Below are 17,513 nucleotides of genomic sequence, written 5' to 3'. Positions count from 1 at the left end.
TGGTAACTAACATTTATTACATCCTTACAATGTCCCAGAGACTAATGTTAAATGCCTTATTGGTACAGTACCATTTAATCACCATAAAAACCCATGGAGCAACTACTATGAATCAGATGATGGTATATTATTTTAACTACCTATTTTCTTCTGAGCACTGTAAATTCCCCTGGATAAATATCCCCCTAGAGAACTTAATTTCCCCATTTGGATCCTATAAATGAAAATTTGGCAGAACTATGGTCAGTCCTGGCACTTGACCCTGCTCAAGGAATCCTTGAGCATTCAAAAGCTACAACACTGACTTCAGGACATAAAGGACTGGAAATGTGTTTAAAACAAAAGATTCTAATTTAAGCCCCATATCATGTTTCCTGTAACAGCATTTACTGCTGTCTAGGAAACACAAGCAATATGACAGAATTATGGGGAGGATGGAGTATGGGCATAGAGATCTAATGAAACATGACAACATATTAAGATAGAGAAACTGAGTAACTTCAACACACGGTAGCTATCCTGCAGCACCTCTCTAATACAGGTTGAATTTCCTAATATAGAAAGAGTTAACTTATATCCAGTGCCTTAGAAAGGAAGCAGATATGTCGGTCATTGAATTACTAAAATTAAGAAATAAATTCCTAGACTCCCTCACTGCTTTGCGGTGGCATACAAAGCCAGCAAATAAATAACAATGCTTTCTACCCAGCACAATCCAGAGTGGAGTAAAGATAATAGGAGCTGCCATATTTGTTAGAAGAGGGGAAGAACGAAAAAGGGAAGTGGAAGGAAAGGAATACAGGGAGTGGGGAGGAGGACAAAGCAGTAGTATAAGGAACAGTATTCATTGAATCCAGATGTAGTTTCCTTACCTTAGTCAGAGCTTGTCCTAAAAGATTCTCAAATGCTTTCAAATTAAGATAGGGTCCATTATAGTAGGGGTTACTTTGTGCTTTTCTTCCCAACCAGTACAATGTTATCAAAACCTTGAAAAATGCCATGAAACAACATCAGTCTAGTTAGTAACTAGTTGCAAGTTCAAATGCAGCTGAGCACTCCAGACAGAAGATAGTGTATTTATCTATGGTTGAAAAGTAGGTTTTCTTTTAAATTATGTGAAGGAGAAGGGCCATTAAAAATGTTAATTATTCTTAGATTTCTGTCTCCGAGCACATTCTCAGACCAAAAGCTCAGATGTCAATAGGCATTTGTATAATCTACTAGTTCATCTGAAGGAAAACATTTATGAAGAAAGCAAATTAAACTTCCAAAGCAATAAATTTTTCCAACAAATTTACAGCTTAAACTCTTAAAATCAGGAATTCTCAGCTTCCTTAATAAGGATCTTGAGCTCTTGTATTTTTTTTTAACTAAAGCTGTCACAGTTTTAGAAACTCTTCTAATATGCAGAATGTTAGAGATAGAAGTGTGCACCGAGCAATTACCCGGAGTTCTTACACATTCAGTGTTTTTCCTTAAAGTCTGATCTTGTGGTTTGACTTACACCTCTAAAGATCCTGAAGTATGTTTTTTGCCTTTCCCACCCTTACTCACATATAAGATGCCACTTCCCAGGTTTCACCTACCCTCCTACACTCTGATGTCAGAGAACATATGGTTTAACCTTATTTAAACATATTTAGAGTTCCTGACTTGTTGGCTACTGTCAGAAATTCCATTAGAAAAAGGATTCAGAGTGTATCAGATATTTTTAGATACCACTGTCTTATTACAGAACATGTAAGTAAAAAACCATTAATAATGTTCCCTTAAATATAGCTTACATTTTTCACTCTCCTATCAGTCTCTTCTTGCCTGTAAAGAAAAGAGAAAATGCCTATTAAGTAACATCTATGAGCCTTCAATTATTAAGTAGAAAAAGGTCTTTTATTCTAAAAATTCTTTTATTCTAAATGAATATTAATACCACCTGGACATTCAAAAACCTTAGACTGCATATTATCCATCAGAATTTTTCAACATTCATTGATTTCATGAAATAGAATGGTCCATTATCTATAAGCAAGTTTGTCTTTTTCTCATTTTTTTCATTATAGATTTTTTAAGTGTACTACTGGCATTTTTTGTATTTTCATTTTAAACAATGTTTAAAACCATTCAAAAAGTGGGGAGAGCAGGAAGCAGGAATCAGTGTGCCCATGCAACAAAAATTGAGAAAAAAAAAAGAGGGGGAGAAAAAGCATTTTTGCAGAGTTTTCTTTTCTATCGTCCATGGGTTTTTCATCCAAGTTACTCAGAGCAAATGCTCAGAGATCAAGGTCCTACAGATGTTGAGAAGTACAATTTAAAAAATGGCCATGAATCTCTGCTTGAAGCGATTTTACTTTGTCACAAGAATCATGAGTTTTCTCCCTCACCTGTAAAAGGGCATGATATTTATGGGAGAAGTTAAAAGGAGGCAGATGTCAGCACAATGTTGAAGAAGGAATCCTTCATTAACAAAGGGTTACCCTAAACTAATGCACTTCCTGTCATTAGACACACTTATAAGCAGGATTGTTGCTAATTCAGACTGGAGAAGCCAGAACTAGGTGACCTCTAAGGTGGCTTTCTAGCCTAAAGTCTGTAAGTGATGTATATTTGCCAAATAAAATGTATATACATATATGTCCTGTGTACATAGGAGATATATAAAACACATATCTAACATAGAAGACATGTATACAGAAAGGAAAAAGGGGAGAGAATGAGCACACAAATATTTAACTTAGCTTTCAAAGAATCAATGAGACAGCTATGGCCATTCCTTTCCGTAAAACAAACATGAAGTGAAATGGACCCTAGAATAACATGCACCTCCCACCCATCCCAGCAAAGAACAAAAATAGAATCCACAAGTTCCCACACTATTGCAGAAATATAAACCGATCAACTACTTTTTAATTTTTAATCCATTTGGTAGTAACTATTCAAGCCAAGTCTATGCATATTCTGTGGCCCAGCAATTCCACCCCTAGGTGTCTACTGGACAGAAATGCCTACATATATTCACCAAAAGTCATTTATGAGGTTTACGGAAGCACCTTTCATGACAGAATAAACTGGAAGCTGCACATATGTCTTTAACAATAGGATGGACAAATTACAGGATACCCACAATGAAATATTATATGACCACAAGAGCGGGCAATCTGCAACTGCATGCAACCACATGATTCAGTCTAGCAATGAGAAGCAAAAGCAGCCAAACACAAACAGTACAGACTATTCATAGCAAGTACGAAAACACAGATATAATGAGAGAAGTCAAGAGACCGGTTACCCTTGTGGAGAAGGATGGTGGAATGATTAGAAAAAGAAGGGGGACACTGGTATTTCCCTTTATTTTGATCTAGAAGCTGGCTACCTAAGGGTTCTCTTTCTCTGAGGTCTTTGAATTGTACATTTATAATACATATCCTTTTATATATTTCTATTATACTTCAAAGAGGTAAATGAAAAGAATAAATTGTACAGCCTAAGTGCTCAAATCATAGCTTATCTCCTAAGTAAAAGAAAATCATCTTGTAAAAATCAAAAACATTTAGTTTTAGAAGCAGTTAATGGAGGGGGATCACTAAAAGCTGATCATTAAAAAAACAGCACATAGAGTTGTAAAATATAGAGCTTCTTTTTACCATGATCAACATATACACCCAAGAAATTAAGCACAAAAGAACTATTAATATTCAACACAAAGCATAGGCTACACTGAAAACTGCCATCCAATTAAAATGGGATGCTTTGAGTGGAATATTCTCTTAAGCACAGTGAGGGCAGAAGGAAGAAAGCTCTCTTGAACCCCTGACCTCCTTTCCACTTCCCCTCATGGAGGCTTCTATTCCAACACACTCCTTTGCCATTTACTTTTTATTACAATAAAGCAAACGCTATAAATGCGAGGTATGGGTCTATTCTGTAACAAACATAATAAGCAGTAACCTTGGCACCATAACCTTCCACGCACTTTACATTCTCTTCTATGTATGAGCATTTATAATGCATTCTTGGACACAATGATATGTAGTCCAGTCAAATTAGTATCCTATCACTGAAATGTAATGCCAGGAATTCAAGTAGTCAATGATTTACTGGAGTCAATTGAGGCCACTCTCTGACACATAGCAAACACAATCCACCGCATGGAAGTCAGTAACTAGGTGGCTTCCTTGCCTTCTGTGGCCACCGGGCACAACCCCAAAGCCTTTTAAATAGAACAGGCTCAAAGGGAAGCTCATGGTAACACAGACTTTCCGTGAGCCAGCCAAGTTACTGCCCAACACAACAGAACCAAAAATAAGGCAGCCCTATCTACAAAGTTAGCTAATTCCTCCACAAATACTTCAAGAGTTGACATGGTGTAATACCATGTGTAAGAGGATGGACTTTGGGTCAGATCTGGATTGTACTATGTCCTTCTGAGCAATTTGACTCTCAAAGCTTCAGTTTCCTTCTTATGAAACTGGGGATAATGGTCCCCAGTTCAGTAGATGAGGAGGAAATGTACGCAGGTACTTAGCAGAATCCCTACTGTCATGGTAAGTGTTCATCAAGGAACATTATCATTAGACTATAAGCTAGAGAGGGCAGAGCCCATTTACTCACCAAGCTCTGTACAAATGCTTCCTATTGAAGCCATGCTGGACCCAGATATTTAAAATTGCAACCAGCCTGTCTGATACTCCCCACCACTCATCCCTGCTTTATTTCTGTACTTCTAACCATCTACTGCATGCATGCATTCATTACGGCTCTCCTGCACCAGATTCCAAAAGGATTTTTGTGGTTTTGTTTATTGTCATATCTCAGGTGTCTTAAGACAGGTTTACCACTTGGCAACCACATAATATTTTATTAACAATGCCTAGCACAGTGCATGGCACACAGATGCTCTCAAATATTGACTGAATACATTTATTTAGCTTACAAAAATGTAACTTAGCAAGAGAAAGCCTAAAATGATAATAGCTCAGGAGAGTCCTAATAAATATTCATGATGTCAAAGAACAGTTAAATTGCATTACCTTGCTTAAAACATATCCAATTGATTCAAATTGTATTGATACCCATAATTGGGTTTCTTTTTTATTTTTTTAAAAAAATTTTTTTCAACGTTTTTTATTTATTTTTGGGACAGAGAGAGACAGAGCATGAACGGGGGAGGAGCAGAGAGAGAGGGAGACACAGAATCAGAAACAGGCTCCAGGCTCTGAGCCATCAGCCCAGAGCCCGACGCGGGGCTCGAACTCACGGACCGCAAGATCGTGACCTGGCTGAAGTCGGACGCTCAACCGACTGCGCCACCCAGGCGCCCCTGGGTTTCTTTTTTAAAATACTATTTCTAAAATTGCAATAAAAGGGAATTCTTTACAACTGTACATCAGTGAGTCCAAAAAGGTAGAGCTTCAAAAACAAAGACCAACTTAAGAGTGCTGAGTACAAAGATAAGGTTTTAGTCCCTGCAATGAAGAGCTTCCCATCAGAGCTCTGAAAGACAAAAGCCAAAAGAATCCAAACTTTCCTTGAAACCCAAATTCACCATCAAAGGGGGTAGAGGTGAAACATTAATAATGTCAATAAATGACTATATTGAATATGTTGCTAGTCTTCTCTGTGTGTCATACACTAATTTTTGAATATTGTGTTTAATATCCAAAAAATCACAAGTAAAACATAGATATAATCCTCCACTGTTATATGAAATAGCTCTGGTAATTTCTTTGCTACCTGACAAAGGGCCAAAAAACATGCCCATCACAGACCTCTGAACCTTCTACTAGAGGTCAGGAAGAAAAGAGGCATAAACTCTCAAGTGAGCCCATCAGTGAACACATCCTTCTGTAACTACCTTATCCTAATAGCTTTTAGGTATCCTTTGAACCAGGAAGTCCTAGGTCTGATTCCTCCTTTATAAGAAATACCATCTTTGAACAAAGGGAAATAAATTCCATGCAGATGTTCTAGCTCTCTTCCAGAGATACCCATGCCAGGTTCTTCCAGGAAGAGCCAGCATAGCTAAGAGGGTAGGCTCTGAGGTCACACCTCTGGGTGTGAATTCTGGCTCCACTTTTACTAGTTGTGAGAATTTGGTCATATTACTGAACTCTCATAGTCTTACCTAGGAACAACACACCAGGTCTTGCTGGGCTTAAATAAGAAATTTAAGAAGTGCTTAACGGAAGCAGATCAAGTAAAGGAGACATTTCAAAACTATCCTCTAATTATCCATCTCAACCAAATAGTGTGGGGAAGAGAAGTGGCCAGAGGACAGTCAAGATTCCCTATGCACAAAATCCTTCCTCAGAAAAGACATTTCTGTGAAGCATAATTCAAGACACTCTCACGTTATGGAAAGTTTTGAACAGTTAATGATCTCTAGAATACAGTCAAACAAAGGGCAAAGCAAACTGGTGGGGTATTACCATCACTGGCCAAACATCCATATTTGCATCAAACCCTCATCATCCATCCTTTTTCTATTGTAAACTGCCTTGGCCAACCCTGTAAATTCTCCAAAAGCTCAAAACTGGAGGAAAAAAAACCTGCTTACATGGCCAAAAATCTGTCTCCCTAATATCTGATAGCACAGTTTGAACACAAAGGATGACATTATAGTTTTATTATAGTTTGGTGTAGCCAGTTGTGTTCTAGGGCTTCATCAAAAGCACAGTAAAACCTTGGTTTGCAAGCATAATTTGTTCCAGAAACATGCTTGTAATCCAAAGCACTTGTATATCAAAGCAAATTTCAAGAACCATTGGCTTAGTTGTAATCACGTGACATTCGGTGTCATGTACTACTCGTGCAAGACATCCCTCGTTTATCAAGTTAAAATTTATTAGAAATGTTTGCTCATCTTGTGGAACACTCACAGAACAAGTTATTCACAATCCAATTTACTATATTTCTAAATACCTTCTATTAATCTGAAGACCTGACCTCAGGTCCACACGCATGCACCCACTACAGCCTATAGTCTCTTCTGGTAGAGTGCAGAGAGCTGGGGCCACACCTGACTCATGGATGTATCTCTGGAATCAGCCACAGGCCTGCACTCAATATGTTCATGTAGAAGTTACCTAAAGCCACTCATAGAGCCAGTCCAGAAAATGAAGGACGAAGAGATGGAGGGAATTTTCCCCCAAATTAGGTAAAACTTCATACTTTTAAGCATAAACCCACTTCTCTTTTTCTATTCCTCTCCTATATCTTGATACCCCTTTTCCTCAAGGAATCAACTTCCTCATTTGCAACAGTGAAAGGTTCAATCTTCTCATGTTCTGCCACAATATCATAACCCCCTAAGAAATGAATTCTCCATGCTTCAAAATCATCTTTCCTCCATAAATCTCAGCTCCCATCCTGTCAAACCTTTACCAATCAGTAAAGATCAAATACAGTTGTCTTACTCTACCATCAAGGAAACATGATTAAAAACTCGAGCTGGAACGTCTTCTAGAGTGGCATTATTTTTGCTCCAGTTACCATGGTGGAAGACTTCCCTACATCGTACTAGGAAAGATGAGAAGTGTGGTCCCACCTGCCACTCCCCAAAGCTTCTCTGGCTAACAAGGAATCTGAAATTCTATATGGGGCTCAACTATAGCTTCCTACCCACCCATGTCTGCCCTGCCACATGCACTCATTCTTCTCTTGGCCCCTAATCCTACAGCCCTAAGGTCCCCCTTTCTTGACCCTGAATAAGCTTCCACTTTTGTTCCTCAGAACAACTGCAACTCACTGGGTGATTCTGTCCCCTGGCATTCACTTCCTGAGGTAACTTCCCAGAATGAGTAAGGTGGGGATTCCTCCTAGGGGCTCAACCCTTCTAGAGTTAGTCTGCCCTGCCCTGCATGGCACCAGCTGACCTGGATATTGCCTCTTCAGAAACCAGGCTGATGTTAGAGAAACTGGGCTCACAAGATACTTGGTCCCTCTCCAAGCCACCAAGTAATCTCGGCCCTCCAGTTGTTGCTTATGAAGTCTAGCCACCTGTTCACAACTTTAAAAATATTTCAAGAAATGAGGTCCTGAGTCATGATTTCATAAGCAGTCACAAGTAGAAGTGTGTGGACAGCATCTGCTTTAAATCTGTTAGACCTGTATGGGGTAAGCAGGGAGGAACATTTGTGGTAGTAGGAGACAGTAGAGATAGTTCTGAGCAGATGTCCTTCTCATGACAAGAGTACTATCATTTTTACATGTGAAACAAGACCGTCACCTCCAAATGCGAAGAAAAAAAGGAATTATGAGCAACCCTAAAGATACCAAGTGAAATTTTCAGAAACATAGCAAGAAAATAATTTCTACCGCTACTTTCTGAGGAAATGGCTTGCTTTTTTTCCAAATGCAGGAATCAAAGAAGCAACTTAGGAATAGATCAGATAATGACTCCTTTTTTCTATAAACAGAAGCTCTATTTTTCTATTAATGGAATCTCATCCCATTGCATTATTTAATATAGAGCAAATATCACCACCTGTCTCTAATGACTGTTAGATAGGAGGAAGAGATATGTGAATAACAGTTTCAAGGTGAATTCTTAGAATACTGCACTTATTCTTTCTCTCAAAAGCAAGCTGCATTTAAAAAAATGAAATTCTTCCTTTCCTCCCACCTTCATCCCTAAAAATGAAACTGTATTCCATTGGACAATCTTTCAGTAATGTCAGAAACCCATGACTCATAGATTGTAATCCGCCACTGCTGCAAAATTCAGCTCTACCTGAGTGTGGAAGCTGTAAAAATGACACTTGAGAAAATAACATTAAACCTGGAGGTAATTAGTGAGCACAAATAGATAAACTTGATGATTTCTGAATTTACCTATGTGAGAAAAAACTCTTGGAAATTCAACAGTTTTTGCCCTAGCAACATAAAATGCTTCCTCAATCAAATAAGTACCTCTTGTTAAAAATAATTTATTAAATTTCACACCCTCCCACATACTACTAAGAATAGCCAAGTTTTACTTAAAGAGAAAGGAAGAAAACAACATGCATCCAAAGACGCTGACTGGCACACAGTTCCACTTAAAAACTGAAACAGAAGCTAAAAGATGGGTTTTCGCTCTCTCTCAACCACAGATTCTCTGTAATTCTCTTTTACTTCGTGGAGCAAGTGCTTGCTATTACATGAAACCGATTACGCACTGGAGACTCACACATATATATTCCCTATTATATTGCAACCCCAAACCCCAAAACAGGCAACAGGCAATTCTCAACACAAGATTTAGTACCCGTTATGTCTGCTGTGTACTAAATGGAATTATACACTCAACTGTATCAAATGTACTGGGGAGAAGCTAGAGAGGATGTCAATGACAGGCTGAGCCGTAGTTTTACTTCCACAGGTAACAATGCTAGGTAGCAGCAGCAATGGAAATAGCGGGTTTTGGTTTCAGACATGTTAAGGTTGAGACAATTAACAGACACAATAGAAATGTGAATTGCTAATTAGACACACAAGTGAGATGGTCAAGCTAGGAATCTAGGTTGGAGATATAATTTGGGGAACTGTCATCATAGAGACGAAATGTAAGGTCATAATGCTAAAATAGTATCACCTAGAAAATAAGGCTAAATAGAGAAGAGATGTAGGGACTGAGCTCTGGAAAACCCAACATGTAAGGTTTAAGAAATAGAGAAGAGGGGCGCCTGGGTGGCTCAGTCGGTTGGGCGGCCGACTTCGGCTCAGGTCATGATCTCGCGGTCCGTGAGTTCGAGCCCCGCGTCGGGCTCTGTGCTGACAGCTCAGAGCCTGGAGACTGTTTCAGATTCTGTGTCTCCCTCTCTCTGACCCTCCCCTGTTCATGCTCTGTCTCTCTCTGTCTCAAAAAAAACGTTAAAAAAAAAAAGAGAGAAGAAACCAGCAAAGCAGACAGAGGACCACCCAGTGTGATGGGAAGAGTGGCACACCAGATGGAAGGGAAGAAAATGGAGGGGCCAACAGGGTCAAAACATGCTGTTAAGAAGAGAGCTGAAGAGTTATTATTGGATTGTTTTTTAAACTCTTATAATATCTTATACATGTACACATAATTATTAAATTACTGGCTGCTTCTCCTCCTCAAAGGAGGAAAAAGAATGAATTATCAACAAAAATCTTGTCAAAACCACTGGTGTCCTAAAGACACAATTTATGAGAATACTGAACTACATACCTCAGGTGTCCTTCGAGATGCTGTAGCCCATTTTCCAAGTCAGTATGAAGTTCAACTATTAGCCTAAGTCTTCTAGCATCATGACATTGGAACATGCTAAGCGAGGTACTTTCAAAGTCAGTGTTTCTCAAACTATGTGCCACAGAACACGAGAAGCTAGCAAAATTTTAATGGGATTTAAGGTAGAAATTTTTTGTGAAGTGGTGTGTATTTTCTTCTTAAATATACACAATAGCAAATTAAAGTTCTGAGAAGTCCTACAATAAGAAATCCATTTTACTTAGAGTTTGAATTTTTTTTTCATATTTTTGGCACAACTGTTACTAAAATCTTTTTTTTGTATTTTTTAAAATGTTTTATTTATTATTGAGAGACAGAGCGAGACACAGCATGAGCATGGGAGGGGCAGACAGAGGAGGAGACACAGAATTTGAAGCAGGCTCCACACTCTGAACTGTCAGCACAGAGCCCGACGCAGGGCTCGAACCCACCAACAGCGAGATCATGACCTGAGCTGAAGTCGGATGCCCAACCGACTGAGCCACCCAGGCGCCCCTACTAAACTCTTAAAAGACACTGATAGTATTGAAGTATTTTGCAATTGTGTTCTGTTTTAAGCTCACTTTATGCTTAATTATACAATGCATATTAAAATAATTGCCTTTATAAAGCACTTACTATTAACCATTATATTGACTACTGTGTATTATCTCCTTTAATCACCACAGTCATCTAATGATTACCAATTAGGTAACTCAGACTCCAAAAGCTTAAAACTTTCCCAGAGTCATAAAACTATTAAGACTTGATGTGACCCATACTTTCCATAGACTAAAATCCATACTAAGACTGTGTTTTAGCATTAGTGCAGTCGTACTTTTCACCATCATATCTATTTTTATATAACTTACTTCTTTTTTGATTCTGAAAAGAACCATTAACTCTCTACATTATCCTGAAATAGGTTGCTCAATATTTTCTCAAAGTGTTGGCTCAAAAACCTACCTATGGCAGTAGCCATGTCTTGTGTAAACCTGTCTCCTAGAGACAATGTCAGAAGCTCTCCATAACCATCTTTTCTGGAAAAGTTTAGACATATGTTCCACTGTCTTGAACATACAACCCATTTTGGTATTCCACAGATGGAAAATTGCCAAAACGCGTTTTAGGAGACTTCTACGTAAATGAAATACATCACAATAACTCTCAGAGTGAGAGAACAACTACAAAGTGTAGATTCCCCACTTCACCACTGCTAAGCCTTTATGAGTATGGTTTCTGTAAGACAAGTACCCATCAACTATAAATTAATAAGATTACAAATTAATCACAAGATGAAATGGGAAAATTTTTCAGTTAGTTTCATAAAAGGACATTTTCTTATATATAAAAAAAGCTATTATCTACATTTAGGTTTGTGAAAATTAAGATATATTTCAGGTGCCTAGCATGTAAAAACTTACCTACTTCCTGATACACATGAAAATTCTTTGCAGCAAAGCCTAAGAGGATATAAATTGTTATCAGTAAGTTATCACTCTGCTAATTCCTCAGCTATAATCAATATTAAATGTGCCGTGTGTGTGTAGAATATAAATCCCGTATTGTCAAAGTGTTACATACTAAACTGTTTGTTCATGTTACACATTCAAAAGTCCCCATATTTCTCAGAAGTAAATTATTCTCTCTTGCCTCTAATACTTGTTTCAAAGTTCTAATTTCCACTATGGGAAAAATTAGTATTCCTTCCCCCCTCAAAAAAATCCCCACCCCAATTTTATCATTTCTGTCCTAAATTTTACCATTCTAGATAAGCCTCACTTTAATATTTACCAGAGCAATTCCAAGGTAGAAAAAAAACCCTAAAGTTTTCACAATTTTATTTAATCCAAAGGTTCACAGAGGCAATATAAATTTAGCCCAGGAAGGGTTTCTCAACCTTGGCAGCATTAATATTTTGTTGGGTTTTTTAGTTTGTTTATTCATTTATTTTTGAAGGAGGGAGGGAGGGAGGAAGGGGTAGAGAGAGAAAGAGAGAGGGAGAGGGAGAGAGAAACGCATGAGCAGGGGAGGGGCAGAGAGAGAGGGAGATACAGAATCCCAAGCAGCCTCCGAACCACCAGCGTAGAGCCCAATGCAGGGCTCAAACTCACGAACCATGAGATCATGATCTGAAATGAAATCAAGAGTCAAGACACTCAACTGACTGAGCCACCCAGGCACCCCAGCATTAAAATTTTTGAACTGTACAGTTCCTCACTGTGGGGGAGTTATACTGTGCATCGCAGGGGGTCAACAGCATTCCTGGCCTTATCCACTGGCTACCAGAAGCACTCTGTTCACACTTGCTATGACAATCAGAAATGTCTCTAGACATTCCCAAACGCCCCATGGAGGGCAAAATTGCCCATAGTTGAGAACCACAGTGGTAGAGGATCTAAGAATTTAACTAACTCTTCTTAACCAAATAAAGCATGCCCATCGGCTGAAAATTAGTGGAAAGGGTCATTTAATGATGGCAATCTAGAAAAAGAGATCAAATCTGTGAACAAAACAAATAGCCAAGCAGTGACTACACACCTGAAGAGTTCATAGAAAACATACTATTAGGGGCGCCTGGGTGGCTCAGTCGGTTAAGCATCCGACTTCAGCTCAGGTCACGATCTCACGGTCCGTGAGTTTGAGCCCCGCGTCGGGCTCTGGGCTGATGGCTCAGAGCCTGGAGCCTGCTTCTGATTCTGTGTCTCCCTCTCTCTCTCTCTGCCCCTCCCCTGTTCATGCTCTGTCTCTCTCTGTCTCAAAAATAAACGTTAAAAAAAAAATTAAAAAAAAAAAAAAGAAAACATACTATTAGATGAAAGGGCAAGACTTAACTCAGTGCCTGCATCGTCACTTGACACTCAGCAAATATATACTAAATGCTTGAAGAATTACAACAACCTAGTATAAGCCAGGAGTTGTGTTCTCATTACCCTGGAAAAAAGCATTCCAGCTTGCTTATCCTTCATATTTAAAGTGGTAAGAAATAATGCATCAGATCTTCATTTTTTTCATCACAGTCCTATTAAATTATATCTTATAAAGTCTGATCAACTTAGATGGTCCTCCAATTAAACTCTATTTAAGCCATTATCTAATAATTATATATATATGTGTGTGTGTGTGTGTGTGTCTGTATGTGTATATACATCTGTATACAAAATATATTGTATATTGTTATTTCATAGTGTATTATCATGGATTTTCCTAGTTCAAACACAAATATTCCATGTCTAATTCTTTTTGTTCACAATATTGATAATTTGAGTACTATCGTAGGCTGAATAACAAACATTCCCTTCCCCCAAAATATTCACATCCTAATCCCTGGAATCTGCAAATGTTATCTTGCATGGCAAAAGGGATTTTGCAGGTGTTGTTGCAATTTGTATAAAGCTACCTGCCTTTTATTAGAAAACCAACACCATGCATTATTTAAAACTTTTCCATTTACATATACCACCTGTGACAGATTTTCCATTTCCTATTTAGCCTTCCATATAACACCTGAAATTTCAGAATATCACCAAAGTATCACCAATAATCCTATATAAACCACTGAGAAAGAAAGGACACGCTTCAAAGGAATAACATAATTGGCTTTCAAATGCATATTAACATAACCCTGCCTTTCAATTAACTTTCAAGGTCAATATACATTCAATCTGGATATCCTTCAGACTAGCTGGCATTTATTGCAATCAACTTCAATTTTCCCATTTCATTTCTGAATACTTTTTTGAAACTTCTGAGACTAACGAAATTAATGAGCTCTTTCTTCTTCCCCCTCCTTCACCACATTTAGTCCAAACCAAATTCAACTAATATTTCCCAGACAACTTTTCTCAGACATGCCCTTTACATTCCCACTAGCATTATCCCAGCTTAGAATGCACAATTTAATAAGTTCTTGTCCAGTGCAGGTATCATCTAATCCCCAATCCTGTTCATCCTTCCATGTGTTCTGTCCTGATGAAGGGCTAAGTTTCAGAGCCTGAGAGCTAAAGCCTAATTAACCCAAACAACTTCCTCTCATTCAAACTCACCTCCCTACCAACCAAGTCCTATCAATTCTAGCTCCTAAATATCTCTTATGTTCACCTCTTCCTTCTCAGACCGATTTCCTGTCTTCAGTCTTTCCCCATACCTCAACCTCATCCTCCTTCACAGGGGTGACTCAAGAACCTTCCTAAACTGGAGTGCTATGTCTTCTCCCTTAAAATCCTTATACTTGATGGCTTATTTCCCTTGAGTAAAATACAAACGTGGCATTTGCATTCATGCTGTGGTCACTTTTAGTGACCTCATTTCTTGTCCTGCCCCAGCACAAACCCAACATTCTTTCCATAAAGCATCCTTAGATTACTCTCAACAGTCCTACATGGGACTCCCATCTCTACATGGGAAACAACAGGTTTTCTCTTTCTAGAAGTCTCCTGACTGTTCTCCCCTTCCTTTGAGCTATTCATTCTTTCAGATTAAGCTCAGATTTCACCTGCCTCTGAAGACTTCCTATATTCTCCTAGAGGCCTCTCCCATGTAAGCCCATGTATAACCAAAGTAGACTGCTTTTAGAGCATTCCATTACACTGTGATGTACCATGGATGTCTCCCGAGTCTCTTCCACTAGACTGTGGAGACAGAATGCTGAATTCAGAATTCAGAGACATAATGCTGTTCATCTCTGGCTCAGTATTCAAAAAAGACAAAAAAATATTAGTGGGCAGAACAGATTATTCTTCAGCTTCTTCACTCTAAAAATCTATCCAAGAATACAGAACCATTTTTGAGGGGACATTTTAACTAAATCATTTACTCCCTCTCATCTCCATTAAAATTTATGGTTCCCTAGGCCTTACTATTGAACTTATTTTTAGCTACATGCCCCATTTCCATCTTTCAGCCATTTCCTGTTGTATCCCATACTATACTCCAATTTCAGTCAAGAAAGTCCAACACAAGAGGAGCTGTTAATTCTCACTGCAGAGCCAAATATGCCATTCCTTCAGCCTAAAATGCCAGAATCTGTCACATATTTAATTCTTAAATGTCAATTTCCAGTAAAGTCCCACAAGACAATGTCATATAACTGAAAATACCATCACTCTAGAGAGCTATTGGGTATATATGGATAGTAGTTACAGGAATATGAAGCCATACCATTATTCTTCCACATGTATATATTACTAATGTTAATATTTGTGTTCTTGTACCACCACCACCAAAGGAACTCTGAGGACTAATCTTTTTCTTGTTATAGACATTATTCATATAACAGGGGTTTTGTTAAGTCTATAAACTTAAGTAGAAAATATGCTTAGGATAACAATTTCACACACCTTCTCTTTAGAGTATTTCTCATTGGTTTATTCCCTATAATTGAAGTTCTCAAGGCATGGTCTCCAGACCAGCAGCATCCACAGTACCTCAGAAATTGTTGGAAATAAAAAATCTCAGGCCTTACTCCATACCTCTGGAATCAGCAACTGTGGAGTTAGGGGTCTAGTAATGTGGCTTACTGAACCCTCCAAGTGATCCCAATGTGTGCTAATGATGGAGAGCCAGTGCCCTAAAAATATACAAAAGTTAAAACTACATCTTAACTGAAACTACAGCTTCAACTACTTTAGCTACTTCTCTTGAAAAAGGAAGTTAAAATGAAACCTAATTCCTCTAGACTTACCCAACTAGAATTTAAAACAAAAAGCACAGAGAAACTCAAAATTAAGTGAAAAGCCAGAAACTCCTGCCAACAATTTTCAAGTGTGGGCAGAAAAAAAACCTCACATGCTTCACTGTGCTTAGGCATGCTGAAGAGGGCACCATAAAAATGCACTTGATTTGCTGCTGTCACTGCACACTAAGCTGGCTCTCAGGGGGTCTTGGTTCAGGAATCTAAAGGACAGGGAAAGTCATTGAGTTTATTACTTAACACTCCATAAGCACCAACACTCCAAGGGATCCAGAAGAGAACATCTAAGCATAAAAATCATGCATCGAGTCCACAGAACAGAATGTTTCAAGAAGCAAGAACCACAGAAGTGATTTGCTGAAAAGTCAACCACTTCTGGCTTTAAAGGAATACTATTCAGGAGGTCCTAGTTAGTTCCTTTTTGTTGCATTCATCTTATAATTTCCTCATATCATGCATTCCTATTTTAAGTCTGCAAAGAAGAGTAAGTGGTAAGAAACCAGCCTAGACATGTTTTCCTATTGCCTAATCTCTAATTTGTTTGCCCAGTAAGGAAGTCTGAATTAAATAATGCTGGAATAATTCATCTGACTGTGATAAAAGATTAAATGAGCATTAGAAAATCCTACACAGAAAGTTACAATACCAAAGTAGTTTGTGTAAAAACAGTCATGAGTAGGTAGAGCTATAAGGTATTAGATTTAAAACATAAAAACAGAACTTGTTGCAAAGAGGTACAAAACATGGATAAAGAAAAACGAATAGTGGCTGCACCAAAAAAACTAAATTTCCATTGGTAAACTCCCTGCTTTGTATTTTAAAATTTGAAATAATGTGAACATATTTTGGTCTGCTGGTTCAAGCAGGTAGTTTCCTTCAAAACTTCATTCTAGCTCTTATTCAGTTTACTAAATCTAAAATAGAGTAAATAATACATTAAAATGTAGATTAAGTACCAATATGGACAGCCAGTCATTGAAATGAATAAGATTAACACCCCATAAAATGAAATATTACCCTTGTTCAAGTCTTTTGCTTCTGTAGTAAAGCAGGGAGTGAGGCACAGCAGAAATAACTACACCCAAAGCAAGAAGAGGGAATGAAGTCAGGACACTAGTCCTGCAGGTGGCCCTGCAAAAGCCACCTGACTTCTTCTGAGCCACTTTCTTTTTTGTGAAAAAACACATTAAATGAAGATTCTCTTTAGTACCTTCTGGCTCTGAAACTCTGATTTTTACCTCTTACAAAGGAATATTCATCAAAAGTACAGTTTCTGAAATTAACAATTCCCACTGCAAATTTAAAATTGACATGAAAGGCAATATAAAGACTTACTGGTCTGGCGAGAGGGCCTTTCTGGTAAGTTCAAATCAGACAAAGAACACTTGTCAACTGTATGACATGACTAAGCATTCCAAACTAATATAAATAGATGTCCTCATATATTACTTTGATTGTAATTGTGGGATAATGTGCTCCAGATTTGAAGGCTGAGAACTCTGAATATTTACCTCCTTGAAAATCTACAATTTTTAAGTCTTATGAAACTAAAAATGCTTTTAAAATCATAATCGAGGTAACTGATAATTAGTAGGTTATCAAAGTCATTCCAAAAAA

General features: G+C 38.1%; 1 protein-coding gene across 1 annotated transcript in view; it reads right to left on the bottom strand.

The window, feature by feature from the left end:
• The window catches only part of LMO7 (LIM domain 7), a 195,823-nt gene that overhangs the window by 57,350 nt on the left and 120,960 nt on the right, over positions 1-17,513 (bottom strand). The window contains exons 6-7 of the mRNA XM_047080733.1: positions 1,785-1,815; positions 873-986 (exon numbers count right to left, since the gene is read on the bottom strand). Coding sequence (XP_046936689.1) covers positions 873-986; positions 1,785-1,815 — 145 coding nt within the window. The remainder of the gene's footprint in view (positions 1-872; positions 987-1,784; positions 1,816-17,513) is intronic.

This window comes from Lynx rufus, unplaced genomic scaffold, assembly GCF_022079265.1.
Source record: "Lynx rufus isolate CCGP_SWC_20201006 ecotype Redwood Valley unplaced genomic scaffold, mLynRuf1.p SCAF_1, whole genome shotgun sequence".
Lineage (NCBI taxonomy): Eukaryota > Metazoa > Chordata > Mammalia > Carnivora > Felidae > Lynx > Lynx rufus.
The sequence above is the reverse complement of the archived record's forward strand: the minus strand, read 5'-3'. Positions and strand labels throughout refer to the sequence as shown.